The sequence below is a fragment of the Medicago sativa genome, chromosome 4, assembly GCF_051527215.1.
Source record: "Medicago sativa cultivar Bolivia chromosome 4, Bolivia_mono, whole genome shotgun sequence".
Taxonomy (NCBI): domain Eukaryota; kingdom Viridiplantae; phylum Streptophyta; class Magnoliopsida; order Fabales; family Fabaceae; genus Medicago; species Medicago sativa.
Window position 1 is genome coordinate 56,708,386 of NC_140752.1, and position 16,784 is coordinate 56,725,169.

The following is a 16,784-nucleotide window of genomic DNA, read 5'->3' on the forward strand; positions in this document are numbered from 1 at the left end:
AATAGCTAAGCAAATGTCCTTGTGAGCTTAACTCAGTTGATAAGAACAATGTATAATATATGCAAAGTCCGGGGTTCAAACCTCGTGCACCACAAAAAAAAAAAAAAAAACTAGGCAACTGATATCATTAGAGCCAAATTCAATCAAATACAAATATTACTAAGTTACATGTGTTATCAAAATCCTGAATGATGATTTAAAATTGGACACTTAAATTACAATGTCATAAAATTATTTTTAAACTATCCCAAATTTTGAATTTTTGTTCTCCAAGTACAACTTGCTTGATAACTCCACGGATATTGGTATGCAGTGGTCAAACTTCAAACCCTAAATTTCTCGCTTCTTCAAACTTACATCGTATGAGTTTAGTCACTAGATTACTTAACAAAAGAATAAGATCATCGCTTTAAAATCAAACGGTCGAGATTCATACCTACAATATAGTATGGCCAAGATCTGTAGCATTGGGAAGTCAATTTTCAAGTCCATTCAACTTGGTGTTAAAGACAGGAAGGACACATTTTCGGTAATAGTGTTTAGTCCAATATGTTTCTTTCGTAGTTCCTTCGACTCTTCAAATACAGTTCATATTACCTCTAAAAGTATTGAGGCTGATGAAGTCAACAAAGTGTTGCAGAAGCACGACATGTTGGCATTAATATTTGCACAGTGTGGTTAGGTTAGCTCAACGAACAGTTGGGAGAATGCATATGATACCATTACACACTTGTTAATTAGCTAGGGACCACCACATTCATGCATCATACACACTATGCAAAATAAATGCCTTTGTCATTTCTCTCTATATATATATTTGGTCATTTGTGATATTTTTCAATCAAACTAAAAGTTTCTTGAAAATTGAAAATATTAGTCTTGCTTAATATATCTTTGTCTTCATCTATACTTTAACTTTTTCACCAATGGATCAATTTGGCAGTATTGCTCACTTCCTTGAGCATAAGAATGTTTTGGTACTTGGTGCTGCTGGCTTCCTTGCAAAGAGTAACTCTCTTTCTAAGCTTACTTACTTGTGTGCATATATGATATACATATACAAATAAGTAAATAGTTAAATGTATTTAATTCAAATTAATATGTGTATACTTACTATAGTGTATATTTGTAGTTTTTGTGGAGAAGATATTAAGAGTTCAACCAAATGTGAAGAAACTTTATCTTCTTTTGAGAGCTACGGATGCTGAATCTGCCACTAGAAGACTGCACAATGAGGTATGTATAGACATTAAAAGGTTATAAAGTTTATTAAATTTGTGTATAAGGTCACTACCAAAAAAAATTATTTGTGTATAAGGTACGGTGATTCATCTAATTTGTTATGCCCTCTCTTTTTGTCCTTGTGTTTCTTCATGAGACATTGTAACGTTTGAATCCAAAACTCTCAATTTATTAAGTAATACTATAAGTAATTAATGATGATTATGTTGGTATCTTAAGTGTGGTAAATATCTCACGTTGGATGGAAAAAATTATGTTGAGTACTATAAGTGAGTAAAGATGGTGTCCACCCTTGTCGGGTTACTCTCGGTATAAGTCCTTTTTTTTTTACTCCTCTCATGATCCAAGAGAAAACTCTTAACATTCTTTTTGGATCCGTAAAATTACATAAAAATCTAATCAGAAATGCTGAAACACACGATAACATTTGTCGTCATATTTGCACGAACAAGTGTATACTCAAGTGTATGCTTGTCATTTAGTTTTTCATCTTAATTTTACTTTGACACAAAGTGACAAACGTTACGTCTCTTGGATATATCTTATGAGAAATCACAAAAATATCTTATCGGTGGTGCTTCTCCAAATCTACTGTTGTTGTCGGTGTCTTGCCTCACCAATGTCATGTAGAACGGTGGATCATGCATATGCTCTTTCTTTGGTAACATGGTTTTTTAATATATATTCTATACAAAAGCATAAATAAATTAGCAAGAAATCCATTACTAAAATAAATTGCATGTTGTAGAACTTGTCGTGTGATTTCGTGCGTTAACTCTATAGCAGACAAACATAACCAAAAATCCGTCTTTTGTGTACTAATCTTAATGTTAACTTGATATAGCTCAATAATTCAACTTTTATGATGTAAATTTAGGCATAAAAAAGAAGAAAAAAAACCCTAATGGTGAAAAAGACACCAATTAACATATTTAACTAAAATATTTTACATCTAAACAAAAGAAATATTAAATAAAATTCTCATAAAATATTAGTACTACTCCATCCGTTCCGCAATAGATGACCCATTTGAAAATATACAATTTTGACCTAACTTACTTTGACCGTATTTTTCTATTAATATACAAAGATAAATAATATCATATAAGATATCGTTAGATTCATCTCGATGAGTATTTTCAAAATATTAAATTTTCATAATTTTTTCCAATATATTATTCAAGATATTTAAGCTCAAAGTTATGCATTGACATGATTAATAAGGTCAATTGTGTCAAGTATTATGGGATGGAGGGAGTAACATTTTAAGGCTTCTATTTATTGTAGCAGTCTATTTATTATAGGAGTAATGACTACATTCAATTTTTTGGAACTGTTTGTGCAGACTCAGTAGTTATGTTTTGAGTAGTGATATTTGTACAACTCTTTGGTACAACTTTTATGACAACTTTGATTTTCTCTCTTTTGATTGGTCAAAAATAATAGAGAGAGAAAAAAGAAGAGAGAAAATAAGAAGATAATGTGAGTATGAGAGAGAAAGTTGTCAAAAAGTTGTTAGAAAATGGTTGTACAAATATCATTTCTCTTATGCTTTAGAGAGAAAAAAATAGATAAGCTTACATATATATACTGTTGAATTTTGACACCTATAAAAAATTGTTACCGTCTTCATCTTCCCGAAAATAGCAGTTTAAACGGTTGGCTTCTATTCAAAGAATCAATTTCCCACTTGTCTAATCTAATTCATGAAATTAATTATGAGGATCTTTGTCTGATAGTGACTTTTTGAGAATATCATAATTGGTGAGTGGTTCCACTAATTATAATTTTCATTCAATTATTGAGTTCTTTTGTTTATGACAAAATTAATGAGTATTTAAGTTATCTTAAATATAAGACGGTGACTTCTTTTCCTCAATAAAAAAAGTTGGAAGTCCCCGTGAGCTTAGCTCACTTGGTAAGGAATAATGCATATATATGCAGGGGTCGGGGTTCGAACCCCGGACACCCCACTTATTCACTTTTAAGGTGAATTTCTCTAGCCGCTAGGCTACTTGACCAAAAAAAAAGTTGGAAAATGCTATTTATCTAGAAAAATAGCCTCAAGAATTTTTCAAGACACATGTGGCAAGTTTCACTTCCTATTTTTCAGCCACACCTCCTTGAATTGTGGCAAATAGTGCATTGTGATTGGTTGCTTATTATTCTTGAAGAATTATTGATGTTTAGCATTGCTCAAAAAAGTTATCCTAAATATATATTTTTTTTTTTGAGTAATTATCCTAAAGTATATTTGTGATGGTGACTTTTGAGAATAATTGCAATATACCATTAATTTTCACACCCACCTCACGTGGGGAGGCTTGGCTAATAATTTATCTCTACTACTTTTTTTTTTTACGCAAATATTTCTCTACTTAGAATAACGTTATATTTTCATATGTAGATTTTGCGAAAGGACTTGTTCAAATTGCTGAAGGAAAATCATGGAGCAAAGTTCAATAGTTTTATCTCTGAAAAAGTGACTCTAGTGCCTGGGGACATTTCCCAAGAAAATTTCAATTTGAAGGACTCCAATCTACTTCAAGAGTTATACAATCAAACTGATGTCATTGTGAATTTAGCTGCAACAACTAACTTTGATGAAAGGTATAGTTATTTGTATCTGGCCAAAAAAACTTCTCTTATATTGTAATTTTTTAATTCATTCTTATATTTTTTTTTCCCATTCAAAAGAAATAATGTTAATATATATAATTATAATTAATTAGATACTAACAGCTACATGTAATTTAATAATATTAGTATTTATTTATATTTAATCAGTGTTAATAAATCTCTTAACTCTTATTCTATTGCATGCAGATATGATGTAGCATTGGGTTTAAATACATTTGGAGTCAAGCATGTCTTAAACTTTGCCAAAACTTGTATTAACCTCAGGGTGCTTGTCCACGTATCAACAGGTTTGTATTTCAATACGTTGTATAAATAAATGAGTTATATTAGTCTTTTTTTAAGGAAAATGATATATATATATATATATATATATATATATATATATATATATATATATATATAGGGGTTTGCTAGGATACACCTACTAGATTTTATTAAGGTGTGTTTTAGCAAAAATATAACTAAAAAGTTGTTAAATACACCTTAAGGTGAATGTTGCTAAAACACACCTTCTAAAAAATAAGTGAGTGTATGTTAGCAACTCCTATAGGCATTTGCTAGGATACACCCACTTATTTTTTAGAAGGTGTGTTTTAGCAAGTTATAACTAAAAAGTAGTTAAATACACCCTAAGGTGTAGCTTGCTAAAACACTCCCACATAAAAACTAGTGGGTGCGTTCTAGCAAATCCCATATATATATATATATATATATATATATATATATATATATATATATATATATATATATATATAATATTGGTTGATAATTGAATCCCAAGATTGTTTGAAAAGCTCTCATTTATCGGAAAGATAGTTTTTGATGGAACAAATATATAGAACCTAAATTCCAATATGCATCTTTTCCACTATAATCTCTCGGATTCTAGGTTTTGTTAGGCTTTTTTTTTTCTTCTCTTTTTTTGAGCTTGAGCAATATAGGTAAACAACAATCATCTGATATTTGCCTATATTTATATCCAACAAATTTAGAAATTTTTTACTTAGATGAATTTTTCAATTACGTGGAGTGTAGAAAAGTGGTTATTAGGTCCACTTCTGACAAACTATTTTTCGCAATTCAATGTGGTTGCATGAATGTGATATTAACCTAGAACCAATAAAATAAAATATGGTAGGCCTACTAGCACGTAAGATTAACCTAGAACCAAGCTCAACATATGAACATAATACTGCAACACATACCTTAAATGGAGTAATAGACAAGTTGACTTTTTATTTTTTGAGAGAATACCACAAAAGTTTAGTTGGTGAACTTAATATGTGGCATTTAGTATCAATCAATGTAGGTACACTATGCTTATTGAAATTAATTAATATAATGTATATGATTGATTACATGTAGCATACGTATGTGGAGAGAGAGGAGGACTGATAGTAGAGGATCCATACCAACTTGGTGTTTCACTAAATGGAGTGCAAGGACTAGACATTGATGAGGAAAAGAGAGTAGTTGAGGAGAAATTGAACATGCTTCAACAAGAGGGAGCTACTGAAAAGGATACTAAAATTGCCATGAAGGATTTGGGAATGGAGAGGTTATAATTAGCATCTACTTCTATAACTATATATGAAAATAATTATTTTTTAAAATTAGTTATTTTCAATTCAATAAAAAATAGTTATAACCAATAAACAAATTAACAACAAATCTTGATGTGTTTGATTTCATTTTAATAAAATTTTCAGAGCAAAGTTATATGGATGGCCAAACACATATGTCTTTACAAAGGCAATGGGAGAAATGCTAGTGGGAACTATGAAGGAAAAATTGTCCATTGTTATTGTGAGACCTACAATCATTACCAGCACTTACAAAGAACCTTTCCCTGGTTGGGTCGAAGGAGTAAGGTAAATTAATTACCAAATTTTTTATTGTAGTTAATTATGTTCATTTACCTTTATTATGTGTTCCTTTAATTTTCTTTAATTATTAGCAGATAATAACTAGATTTTTTCATCTCTTTTTGCAGAACCATAGACAGTTTAATTGTTGCATATGGTAAAGGAAAATTAACATGCTTCCTTGCAGACTTAGAGGCAGTTTTTGATGTGGTGAGAAGGATTTTAGTTTATCTTCTTTAAAAGGAAATGAATTAGTTGATATTATTACCCTTTTGGTCTTCATATTTTTGACTCATCCACAATTTTGATCACTTTTTATAAAATTCACAATTGTAATTTTCTTTATTTAAAAAAAAAAGTGTGATATTTTATCCAAAGAATTTGGGTAAAGTTTTGATAATAGGATAAATATGTTACTTATCAACATCATCTCCTACCATAAACTAACAGAAAACCATGTTAATTTTTTAAATACCTAAAAAATATTAATATGATTTTTGGTTAGCAGACAAATACCTATAATATACCCATCCACCTACCTATATGTCATAATCATTTGTCACATAAATATTTTACTTGCACGTCATTGGCAAAACGTCACACTTTTTTGAAATGGGGACTAAATCTTCTTGAATTAAAAAAAAAGGGACCAAAATTGTGTATTAGAAAAAAAATAACATAACTAAATGTATAATTAGGCCTAGACAAAATTGATTTAATTATGCATGTGTTAATTTGAAGCAGATCCCTGCTGATATGGTGGTGAATGCAATGCTAGTGGCCATGGTGAGTCATGCAAATCAACCTTGTGATGATAGCATATATCACGTGGGTTCATCTGTTGGCAAAACCATGTTTTGATAAGGAAGGAAAAGCCATCAAAGTTGGCAAAGTTACCGTATTGGAAAATATGAATAGCTTCCAAAGATACATGTACATTCGTTACTTGCTTCCTTTAAAGGTTATTCAATTTCTAATCCTCAATTACTTCTATTTTTCCTCAAGCAAAACAATTGACTTTTATTATAACTATGTCCAAAGTTAACACATAATTATTTGTCATTTGTAGACAAATGAAAACTTTGTTACACCGACAATGTATCAAAATTAAACTCTAGGGTTTGGGTGCCCGTTGTACTCGTTATCTATTAAAAAAATCTTTAAAAAATATTGAATTCTTTTCTAAGCGTATACTCGCAAAACGGACTTGCATCGTAAGTACTCCCTCTGGTCACATTTATAAGCAACTTTTACTTTTCCACATTCATTAAATAACCAATGTATCTAGACTTCATTATTATCCAAATACATCAATTATTCAATGAACTTGAAAAAGGAATATTTGCTTATAAATGTGACCGGAGGGAGTACATAAAAGTGGTAGGGTTTTTACCTGGATCTTAGCATATTAAAAAATTTAGTTGTCGCTTTTTACCGTATGAATTGTACCTACGAAAGAAAATTAAACTTGTTTTTTAGGTGAAGAAAATTACACTCTTTTTATTTTTGTTATTATGATATTAATACGAAGTTTTCACGCATTGATTAAACTCTTTTATTATTGACAATCATAAACAAAAACGTGCTTACTAATTAATTTGTGTTTTAACAGGGGTTAGAGCTAGTCAATGCAGCATTTTGCCGCTATTTTCAAAGTACATGTTTTGATATCAGCAGAAAGGTCCATACTGTGATGCGTTTGGTTGAACTTTACAGGCCTTATGTGTTCTTCAATGGCGTGTAAGTTATACAAGATAAAATTTAGTGACAAGAAAATTAGTGATGAAATTTACATTATTATTCATTTGAAATTTTGGTGACTAATTTTTAGATGAAGTGTTTATCATTGATTTAATTAGATGAGTTTGTTTTGTACACAGATTTGATAATATGAATGCAGAGAAGTTGCAAATAGCAGCAAGACAAAGTGGAGTAGAGATGGATTTATTTTACTTTGACCCAAAAATGATTAACTGGGAGGACTATTTCATGAACATTCATATTCCTGGCATTGTCAAATATTCCTTCAAGTGAAACTATATTCTGAAATTTCAACTTGTTTGCAGAATTTGTCTTTCCAAAACTTGAAACTCAATTGAGTTCAAAGTTATGCTAGAGAGATTAATAATATTTGGTGGTGTATTATTAAGTTTCTAATTTAAACTTCTTATTACGTGTGGCGAATAATCAAATTTTTTTGTCAAATTAATACAAATGATATATATTTATATTATGTTTATGTACATCTTATTGCTTGTAACATATATATGGATCACATTTTTAGGTGTACCTTTTTATTTTGGTCATAGTGTGTACCTTTTTTATTTTATTTTATGAATGTTGTGTTGGATTTACATAATTCTCAAGATTATATTGTGTACCACTTAACCACAACGCAAAAAAATATGGAGATAATTTTCTCAATAAATAAATATGGAGTATAATGAGAAATAGATGAAGCATAATCATGTCCTCAAAATTAAAATCATAATTGAAAATATAAAGATGAGTGGATGCATATAAATTAACACTAAACAATAAATTCGGAATTAATTCAAACCAAATTAGTTACTACTCCCTCCGTTTCAAAATACATGTCTAAGTCAACCACTTCACATATGCCAATGCACAATTTTGACCGTTAATATCTTTAATTATCTAAAGTAAAAAATTATAAAAATTTAATATTTTGAAAATATTTGTCGAGACAAATCAAACAACATCTTACATGCTAATATTTGTATTTATACATTAGTTAAAAAGTATGGTCAAAGTAAGTCAAGTGAATAGTGCACATTGCAAAAATTGGACATGTATTTTGAAACGGAGGGAGTATTTTATATTGACAATCATTTTTGTCTTCCATGCATGATTACCACTAATGAACAAGTTTCAACAATAATCATCAGATCTCCTGCAAAACGAAGTTACAAAGAAAATAAAAGAAAAACACAAAGAAGATAACCCTTCAACTATTCAAAACTCAAACAATAACTCCCAAAGTTCCCTGTTTTATATTTTGCTTCCCTTTCTAAATACATTTTTAGAAATGAAGCCCCGTTTTTTTTTTTTTTTAAGTTTAAATACATTTTTAATTCCTCTTTATTTTACATGAAAAAAGATTTTAGCTCCCTCACTTATAAAAACATATTTTTAGCCTTCCATTTCACACGTTATTGAAATTTTGGTCCTAATTCAGATTATTGGCAGACAAATCGGTGATTTTTGTCTCAAAGAGTGGTGATTGTGGTCTCAAAAATGATAACTTATATTTGTCAAAAAAATAAAATAATAACTTATAGCACTATGGATGGAGCACATTTGTATATTACTTGTTTTATGAATTGATTTTCCTTATCTAAATCAAATGGTTATTACTTTCCCGTCCTATTGATTTCTCACGCGTTCGGTTTTTTTTTTCGAAAATACCATTTCTTCGGAAAATTGAATCTGAATTGCATTTCAGATTGTATTTGCCTAAAACATATGAAACCAAGAAAATAGCTATGTAATTGATATTAAAGGTTTCTATTGACCATTATACAATCCCCACATAAACTGCAAAGTAATTACAATGATTGTAATGGGCAACAATGACCATGATATCATAAGCTGCCGCTAAAAGCTTAAATGCTCAATTGCTCCCTTAACTTGATTTCAAGTATCAGTTTGGTCTCATAAGTAATAAAAGGTCCGTTTAGGTCCCTTAACTTTATTTAAAGTATCAGTTTGGTCTCTTTTGTTAATTTAATTCAAAAAACCGTTAAGTTTAGGGACCAAACTAATACTAATTAAATAAGTTAAGGGACCAAAATTTAACGTTTTTTTGAATTAAATTAACAGAAGGGACCAAACCGTTACTTTAAATAAAGTTAAGGGACCTAAACGGACCTTTTATTACTTATGAGGCCAAACCGATACTTGAAATCAAGTTAAGGGACTAATTGAGCATTTAAGCCAAAAAATTATTATGGATGACAAGTGAAGAATGAATGAAATTGTTGAAGTATGCAAGACTATTTATAGCCATAAACCTATCCTAGACTGTAACTACAGTCAAATGAAACGTTTATTATGCCTAAACCGACCAAAAATAACATTAAACATGTAACGCCCCGAATTTTTAATATTAATTCATTAGTATTATTTTTAGTATTGATTGTTTGACATTATTATTTTACTATTATTTTTATTTGAATTAGATCAATTTTTGGCATGATTAGGTGTGGTTATTTAGTTAATTGGGATAGAGACATTGGATTAATAAGGGTAATATAGATAAACTAGAACTTTAATTAATGGTAGTAGTTTAATTAAAAAGAGAATGGGAGGAAACAATTTTTAAGAAGAAAATAGCATTTTTAGTGAGAATAGAGAAAAGGGGTGCAAACACTGGTGCATTAGTAAAACTGGGAAGAAAGAGGGCATGTAAGTAGCATACCTTATAATATTTTAGTGATTTGGATAGAGGCAGGTGTGAACAAAAAAGTTATGTAGTTATAAAGGGAATACTAACAAACTTAGGGGTGCAAATAGTAAATCTGTGTAAAGTTTATGTGAGAAAATAAAAATAAATACAGTATGAATTTATTAAAAGATAAGGGATAGAGTTCTAAAACATTTAAAACTTAAATGGCTTTTATAAATAGAGATGAACATTAAAGAATTAGGATTACAAAGAGAAAGATTTAGAAAACAAGGATTACGGGAGTAAAAACAAAGGAGAGCAAGAGAATAGGATTCACCATCGGAATTCCAACACCAATTCTGCGAATTCAAGGTAAGGGGGTAAGATTGGTTACTATGACGGGTGTTATGAACACTAAGGGCAATGAGGGGTTCTTATCCTCGTTTTTTTCTCTCCCTTATTTTTGTGAATTATAGGGTTATAGGTGTTATTAATTGATGCATGAAATTTGTTTCTGTTTTTATATGAATTTCGTGCAATTGATGTGTCAATTTTGTGATCAATGATGATTAAGTGGGTCCTCCCCCTCATGCGTGGGTTAGGGTTATGATATTGGATTTTAGGGGGTTTTAGATTATGAATGTGTAGAAGCATGAAACATGCATAAATGATGTTATGCATGAGTGTTTTGTAAGTTAATTACTTGATATAGATTAGATCTTGTTTTCCATGTTCCTGATTGTCGGGATAAGCTTAGGGTTCATGCAAGACCCAAATATATATAAATTTCGTGTAGAAACTAAGTTAGAGAAAATGGCAAAATTTCGAAATTCGTAACTGGATACTCTATCACTAAATTAGTTATAACTTTTGTTACAAAGATCATTTTTTAGTGAAACCAATTGGATTCGAAAGCTAACTAACTTATATTTTTATGATACTGGAAAGTTATGTTCTTTTATAATACTTCTAGAATTTTTAGTGATATTATGAAGTGGATTGTTCTATTTTATAACTTATTCTGAGTTAGTCAACTTCAATTGTCTATATATTAAGATAGAAAACTTATTTTTGAGTGGGACCAGTTGAGTTTGAAAGAGAACATGTATAAGTATATTCATATTAAATTCCATGATTTTACAATGTATCCACATGTCTCAGTAATATTGTGAACATAGCTGCTCTGTTACAAAATTTTAAAGCATTTTGTCGATTCTAGAAAAAAATATGACTTGAGCTATGTATATTGGTTTCAAGTGAAATAATTGTATCAAAATGTTAACTCATATATTTTTATGACTTGTTGCTATTGGAATGATAAGTTTTGTATGAAAGGATAAACATTAGACCCTTTATGATTAAGAATAAAGATGAGATGTATGAACATGTTAACCTTATTTGATTAATGATTATTATAGTTAAAAAAGGTGTGTATTGTGATTACGTCACTGAGGTGTGTATAATGATTTGCTAATGATGTGTTAACAATGTGTATAATGATGTGTCTAATGATGTGTTTATTGATGTGTTAATAATGTGTCTAATGATGTGTTAACGATGTGTTTAATAATGTGTTAATGACGTGTCTAACGATATGCTTAATGATGTGTATTAATGAAGTGTTAAATGAAATGAATAATGACATGTTTTTAGATGATGAATTGAATTGACGAGATATTAAATGATGCGTATTGATGAGATATTTAAGGATGTGAAATGATGAGATATTTAAGGATGTGTAACATTGAACTATTTAATGATGAGTTGATAATGATGTGTATTGATGAGTAATTATGTGGCATTCATGTATTCATTGTCGAGTCCATTTGAAGATGTGTATTTAATAATGAGTTGGTTAAATTCAATAACACACCTCTGATATCCAATTCTTTAAAGATGAATTGGATAAATTCAGTAACATGCCTCTGATATTCAAGAATGATGTATAGGTTAAGTACCACATGCATATAGGGTCGAGTTTAGGGGCATTGCATCCATGTTTGTATTTTTATTGATGAGTTGGTCGAGATTAGCAACATTGCATCCATGTTTGTGTTTTATTGATGAGTTGGTCAAGTTTAGGAGCATTTCATTCATGTTTGTATTTTGTTGATGAGTTGTGAATCATAAATGAATACTTGTCTTTGTTTTAATTGTTGAGTGCTTACTTGTAATTATTAAATGATGATTAGATGAGTTGTGGATCATATATGAATATTTGTCTTTGTTTTAATTGTTCAGTTCTTATTCTCGTGATTATTAAATGATGATGATAACTTCTTTTTCACCAAAGTTGCTAAATCGGGATCCAACTATGCACAAAAACATTTTTTTTCTATTATATATTGAAATGAAAAATTACAAGACCATTCACAAAAGAGCTCTTAATTTTGGGTGCTTAAGTAGATTTTGTATGACCTCGTCATTCATTTCACAATTTATTTAAGAGCCAAGATTCATTGACATCAAGTTATGTCTAAAAACACTCATGTAACTAAACCTCTTCCTGATTACTCTCTCTCTCTCTCTCTCTCTCTCTCTCTCTCTGAAATCGCTCAGCTTATGATCCTTGTCTTTGATGTTAAAACTCATTACACTATATTAAATTCATTGATTTTTACATTTGGTATAAAAATATACAAAATTGACAGTATTTGTAAACATATATACTACCTCCATCTCTAAATATAAGACTATTTCCAGAAAAATAGATGAATTAAAAAAGTTGATTGTTGAATTAATTTTGCTCATAATTGCTATTGTGTTACATGTTAACCCTTTATGAGAGATAATTAGTTAATGTTTTCATGGAGTAGTTATTACTCCCTCCGTTCCCATATATAAGCCCCCTTTGTATTTTTCATATATTTTACGAAAAAAATTTAGTGCAATTAATGTGTCTATTTTCTATGTTAATATTATCAAAATGTCTTTTGTTTGTATGTGTATTAAAATTGAGTTTTCACATTTCAAGACAAGTTAATAATATTAACAGCAGTGCTATATATCTAGAATTACAATATAGCAAATTTACCGCGGAGAATTTCCCACATTAGATTGTCCTTTGATTGAAAAAACGGATGGTCGGGATATTAAAGAAGGTTCAACTACAGTAACCGGTGAATGGAATACAACTAGTCGGGATAATTCGTGTTAAATGCTTTCGCGATAAGAAGCATTCCTCTAATATTAATTAGAAGTATTCTTAAGAAAAATAATAATAAATGCAATTAGTAAATTAAAAAGTGGTTTATAGTTAGAGACAAATTTTTAGTCAAATAAGTGTTTGTATATATGGACGCAAGGAGCAGTTATTACATATATTGCAGAAAAATATTTAAGATTTTTTTTTTACGAAAAATATTTAAGATAAATAAAGGTATAGTGATAAAGTAATTAATGTACATTGAAATTTGAAAATGATTTTATAAAAAGGAACAAAGAAAAAACTCAAAAGATCTTCTAATTGAAGAAAGAGGTAGTTATATAAACCTAATTGAAAGAGAATGCAGAGTCCAGCTGTGGTAATCTGACACACTCGTCTACCTTTACAGATCAATTCAATTTAAAAACAAAAATTCAATGACAATAGTAACATATCAAATTCATGATACATGGATACACAAAACCAATTTCTTGGTTTTGATGAACTTGAATTTAATGAAATTGAAAACCATTTAATTGAATTGAATTTGTGTTGTCAATTCTTGGAGTGCAGAAATTGAGATTGGTGAAGAGGAGGCATGCAACATGCTTCCTTCAATTCATTATAGAACAATAAATGTAGAACACACCAAAGTTGAATTAGACGTATATTCTCACTATAAATAGTCATTGAAGAGAGACACCATAACGTAATCAATCAATCATCTTCATAAACACACACTCACTAAAACACTTGAGTTGCATTTTCTCTATCAAAATTTTCAAATCATGGCTAGCTCAATGCTCATTAAGATTACTTGTTTGTCTGTGATATGCTTGGTTTTGGCCATTCCATTAACCAATGCTACCATTTCTTGTAAAGACCTGCTAGAAACTTTATATCCATGCGTTGAGTTTATTACGAGCTCCGGTATCTCTGATCCCTCTTCACCATGCTGCGATGGGATTAAGCGTATACATGACGAAGCTACAACTACCCCTGATCGTCAAAGTGTTTGCAAGTGCCTCAAACCGGTTGTGCCCATCTTACCTGGACTCGATCCTGATAACTTTGCTACCCTCCCTGATAAGTGTGGTGTAAACTTACCCTTCTCGATTGGTCCTCATATGGACTGTGACAAGTACATCTCTCTCAATCAACCCTCTTTTTTCAATTTCATACACACACATATAATATATATATATATATATATATATATATATATATATATTATATTTTGTTGAATAAATAGCCTCTAGTTATAAATTTTTTAAAATAAAACCCTTAAATTAATTTTCAACAAAGCATATGCATGAAAATAAACTGCATTCCCTAAAGTCTTATAGATAGTCCATCAAAAACTGCAAATCTATCAAGTTTTTATATATTTACAATCTGTTATATGGACTAAACAAAAGATATATCATTTGTTTTATGAGCTATTTACAAAAAGTTTTTAATATTATTTTAATATGTTTAGAAACTATATTTAAAAGGAAATATTAACGAATGCCCTGGCGGCACTCTGCAAGGGTCTTAAATGATAACTTTTTATAAAAAACATGTGCATTCAATGTATTTGAAATTAAACTATTTGACTTTTTTAAAGAATAATTTCTTAATATAGAATGCTTAAATAGTGTTACGGGGACACTCGTTAACAAAATCCATTTTTAAAAGCAAAAATAGATTGCATAGGCATTGTTATATAACAGAAATGGCATCAACTAAGTTGACACCCTCAAGTCACCACTTAATTTAGGAAGGAGAAGAATATGATATGATATTTGAGAAAATAAATTGAAAATTCATTCAAAATATAAACTTTTGCTTTTAATTTCTTAAATATGACTTTAAAATTTGATAATAACAAATTCAACATAAATTAAATACCCTTGGGACTAAAACTAAAATCAAACATTATATTAGATGTAATATATTGACCGTCTAAAATATTACACATACAGCTATCAAACTTAAATTCATAATAAGTAATTGATATGCAAAGGAAACTAATGTCATATTCACTTTGCTCGTTGCAGGATAAACTAGCAGGGCTTGCACTTGATGAATGAAAGAATATTTGGTTTGTGGTAATAACCAAAACAGAATAAAGGAGATGACTTAATTTCTCCGACTGTAACCAAATCCCAACTAGGGATCTCTCTACTATGTATTTTGATCATAATAATTAAAATAAAGGACATTTGGACCCACTGTTATCTCTCTTGATTCTCAGTATGGGCAATTAAATTACACTAACATGCTCTATACCTACGGCTAAATCTGTAGGCAAAATCTGTCACCATAGGATATAGTGATGGAACAAATCTGCATAGGCTTTTAGTTCTATATCTGCAGTAAAATGACATTTACCTACGACTTTTGTTGTCACCAAATGTCAATTAAATGGAATATTCGGCGGATAATATAAAATTAATATATTTATTTTGTTAATATATCAATGCTAAATAGAAAATAATTTTTGATAAATAGAAAAAAGTTCAAATAAAATTTACATGGGAGTAACACACATAGATAAAAAAAAACAAAATAATATTAATTAAATGTGAATTATGATTAAATAATTAAACCTTACTCTATATATTTACACACACTATTGATTGTCCTTGTGAGCTTAGCTCATTTGGTAGGGACAATGCATAATATATACAAGGTCCGAGGTTCAAACCCCGACCACCACCATAAAAACACACATATTGATGATAACCAGGGCAGGTGTAACACCCTATTTCTATTAAAGCGATAAAACACGCGAATATAACCAATATTCAAAAAATAGACGCTACGTCTAACTCAAAATCCAAAATCCAAACATACATGTATATATGTATATATGTGTATATGTGTGTGTGTGTGTGTATATATATATATATATATATATATATATATATATATAATATCTCAACAGTTGCAGCGAATACAAATCAAATAACTCAAACATATACATGCCATGGTCAAATAACGTCAACATAAAAATCCTCCAGATCCCGACAAATGGGTAAATCTCCAACATGAATAAATCCAAAACAGATAATCTAAAGTAAACATAAACAAACACCTAGATCAGAGCCTATCCTAGCCTCTACAGACACGATAGCGGAGATAGCTTCCACTATCCAAGCAACCACCGAGCAACTCACCAAGGCGACTAATCCTGCACAACGTCTACCCATCCATACAGACAGGTAGGCGGTCGAAACCATTGGGGGTAAGCATTACATCAAACATAATCCACATATGAAGACATAGCATTCACAGATTCATACATATCACATATATATAACCATCCCTCCTAGAACACTAGCATCACATGATTATTATCCCCCATCACTTACATTTCAAGCTATCACATTATTAACATGACATAGCAAGTATATCCAATCTCTAAACAAATCATCGACATAAGTTCATCAATTATCAGTCAATGAAAGGATTACTCACCTTATTCTTCACTTAGCAT

General features: G+C 29.8%; 1 protein-coding gene and 1 pseudogene across 2 annotated transcripts; both read left to right on the forward strand.

Annotated features, from left to right (window-relative positions):
• The first annotated feature begins 839 nt into the window (after positions 1–839).
• On the forward strand, positions 840–8,036 carry LOC146930090 (fatty acyl-CoA reductase 3-like; annotated as a pseudogene). The gene is made up of 10 exons (XR_015006274.1): positions 840–1,008; positions 1,133–1,236; positions 3,650–3,852; positions 4,069–4,169; positions 5,248–5,440; positions 5,592–5,753; positions 5,876–5,957; positions 6,492–6,708; positions 7,360–7,487; positions 7,628–8,036. The product of XR_015006274.1 is annotated as a fatty acyl-CoA reductase 3-like (transcript).
• Positions 8,037–14,032: 5,996 nt separating this feature from the next.
• On the forward strand, positions 14,033–15,516 carry LOC146930091 (non-specific lipid-transfer protein 1-like). The gene is made up of 2 exons (XM_085708274.1): positions 14,033–14,441; positions 15,343–15,516. Exons 1-2 carry the CDS (start codon positions 14,089–14,091, stop codon positions 15,350–15,352), a joined length of 363 nt encoding a protein of 120 aa, XP_085564400.1. The 5' UTR covers positions 14,033–14,088; the 3' UTR covers positions 15,353–15,516.
• Positions 15,517–16,784: the final 1,268 nt, after the last annotated feature.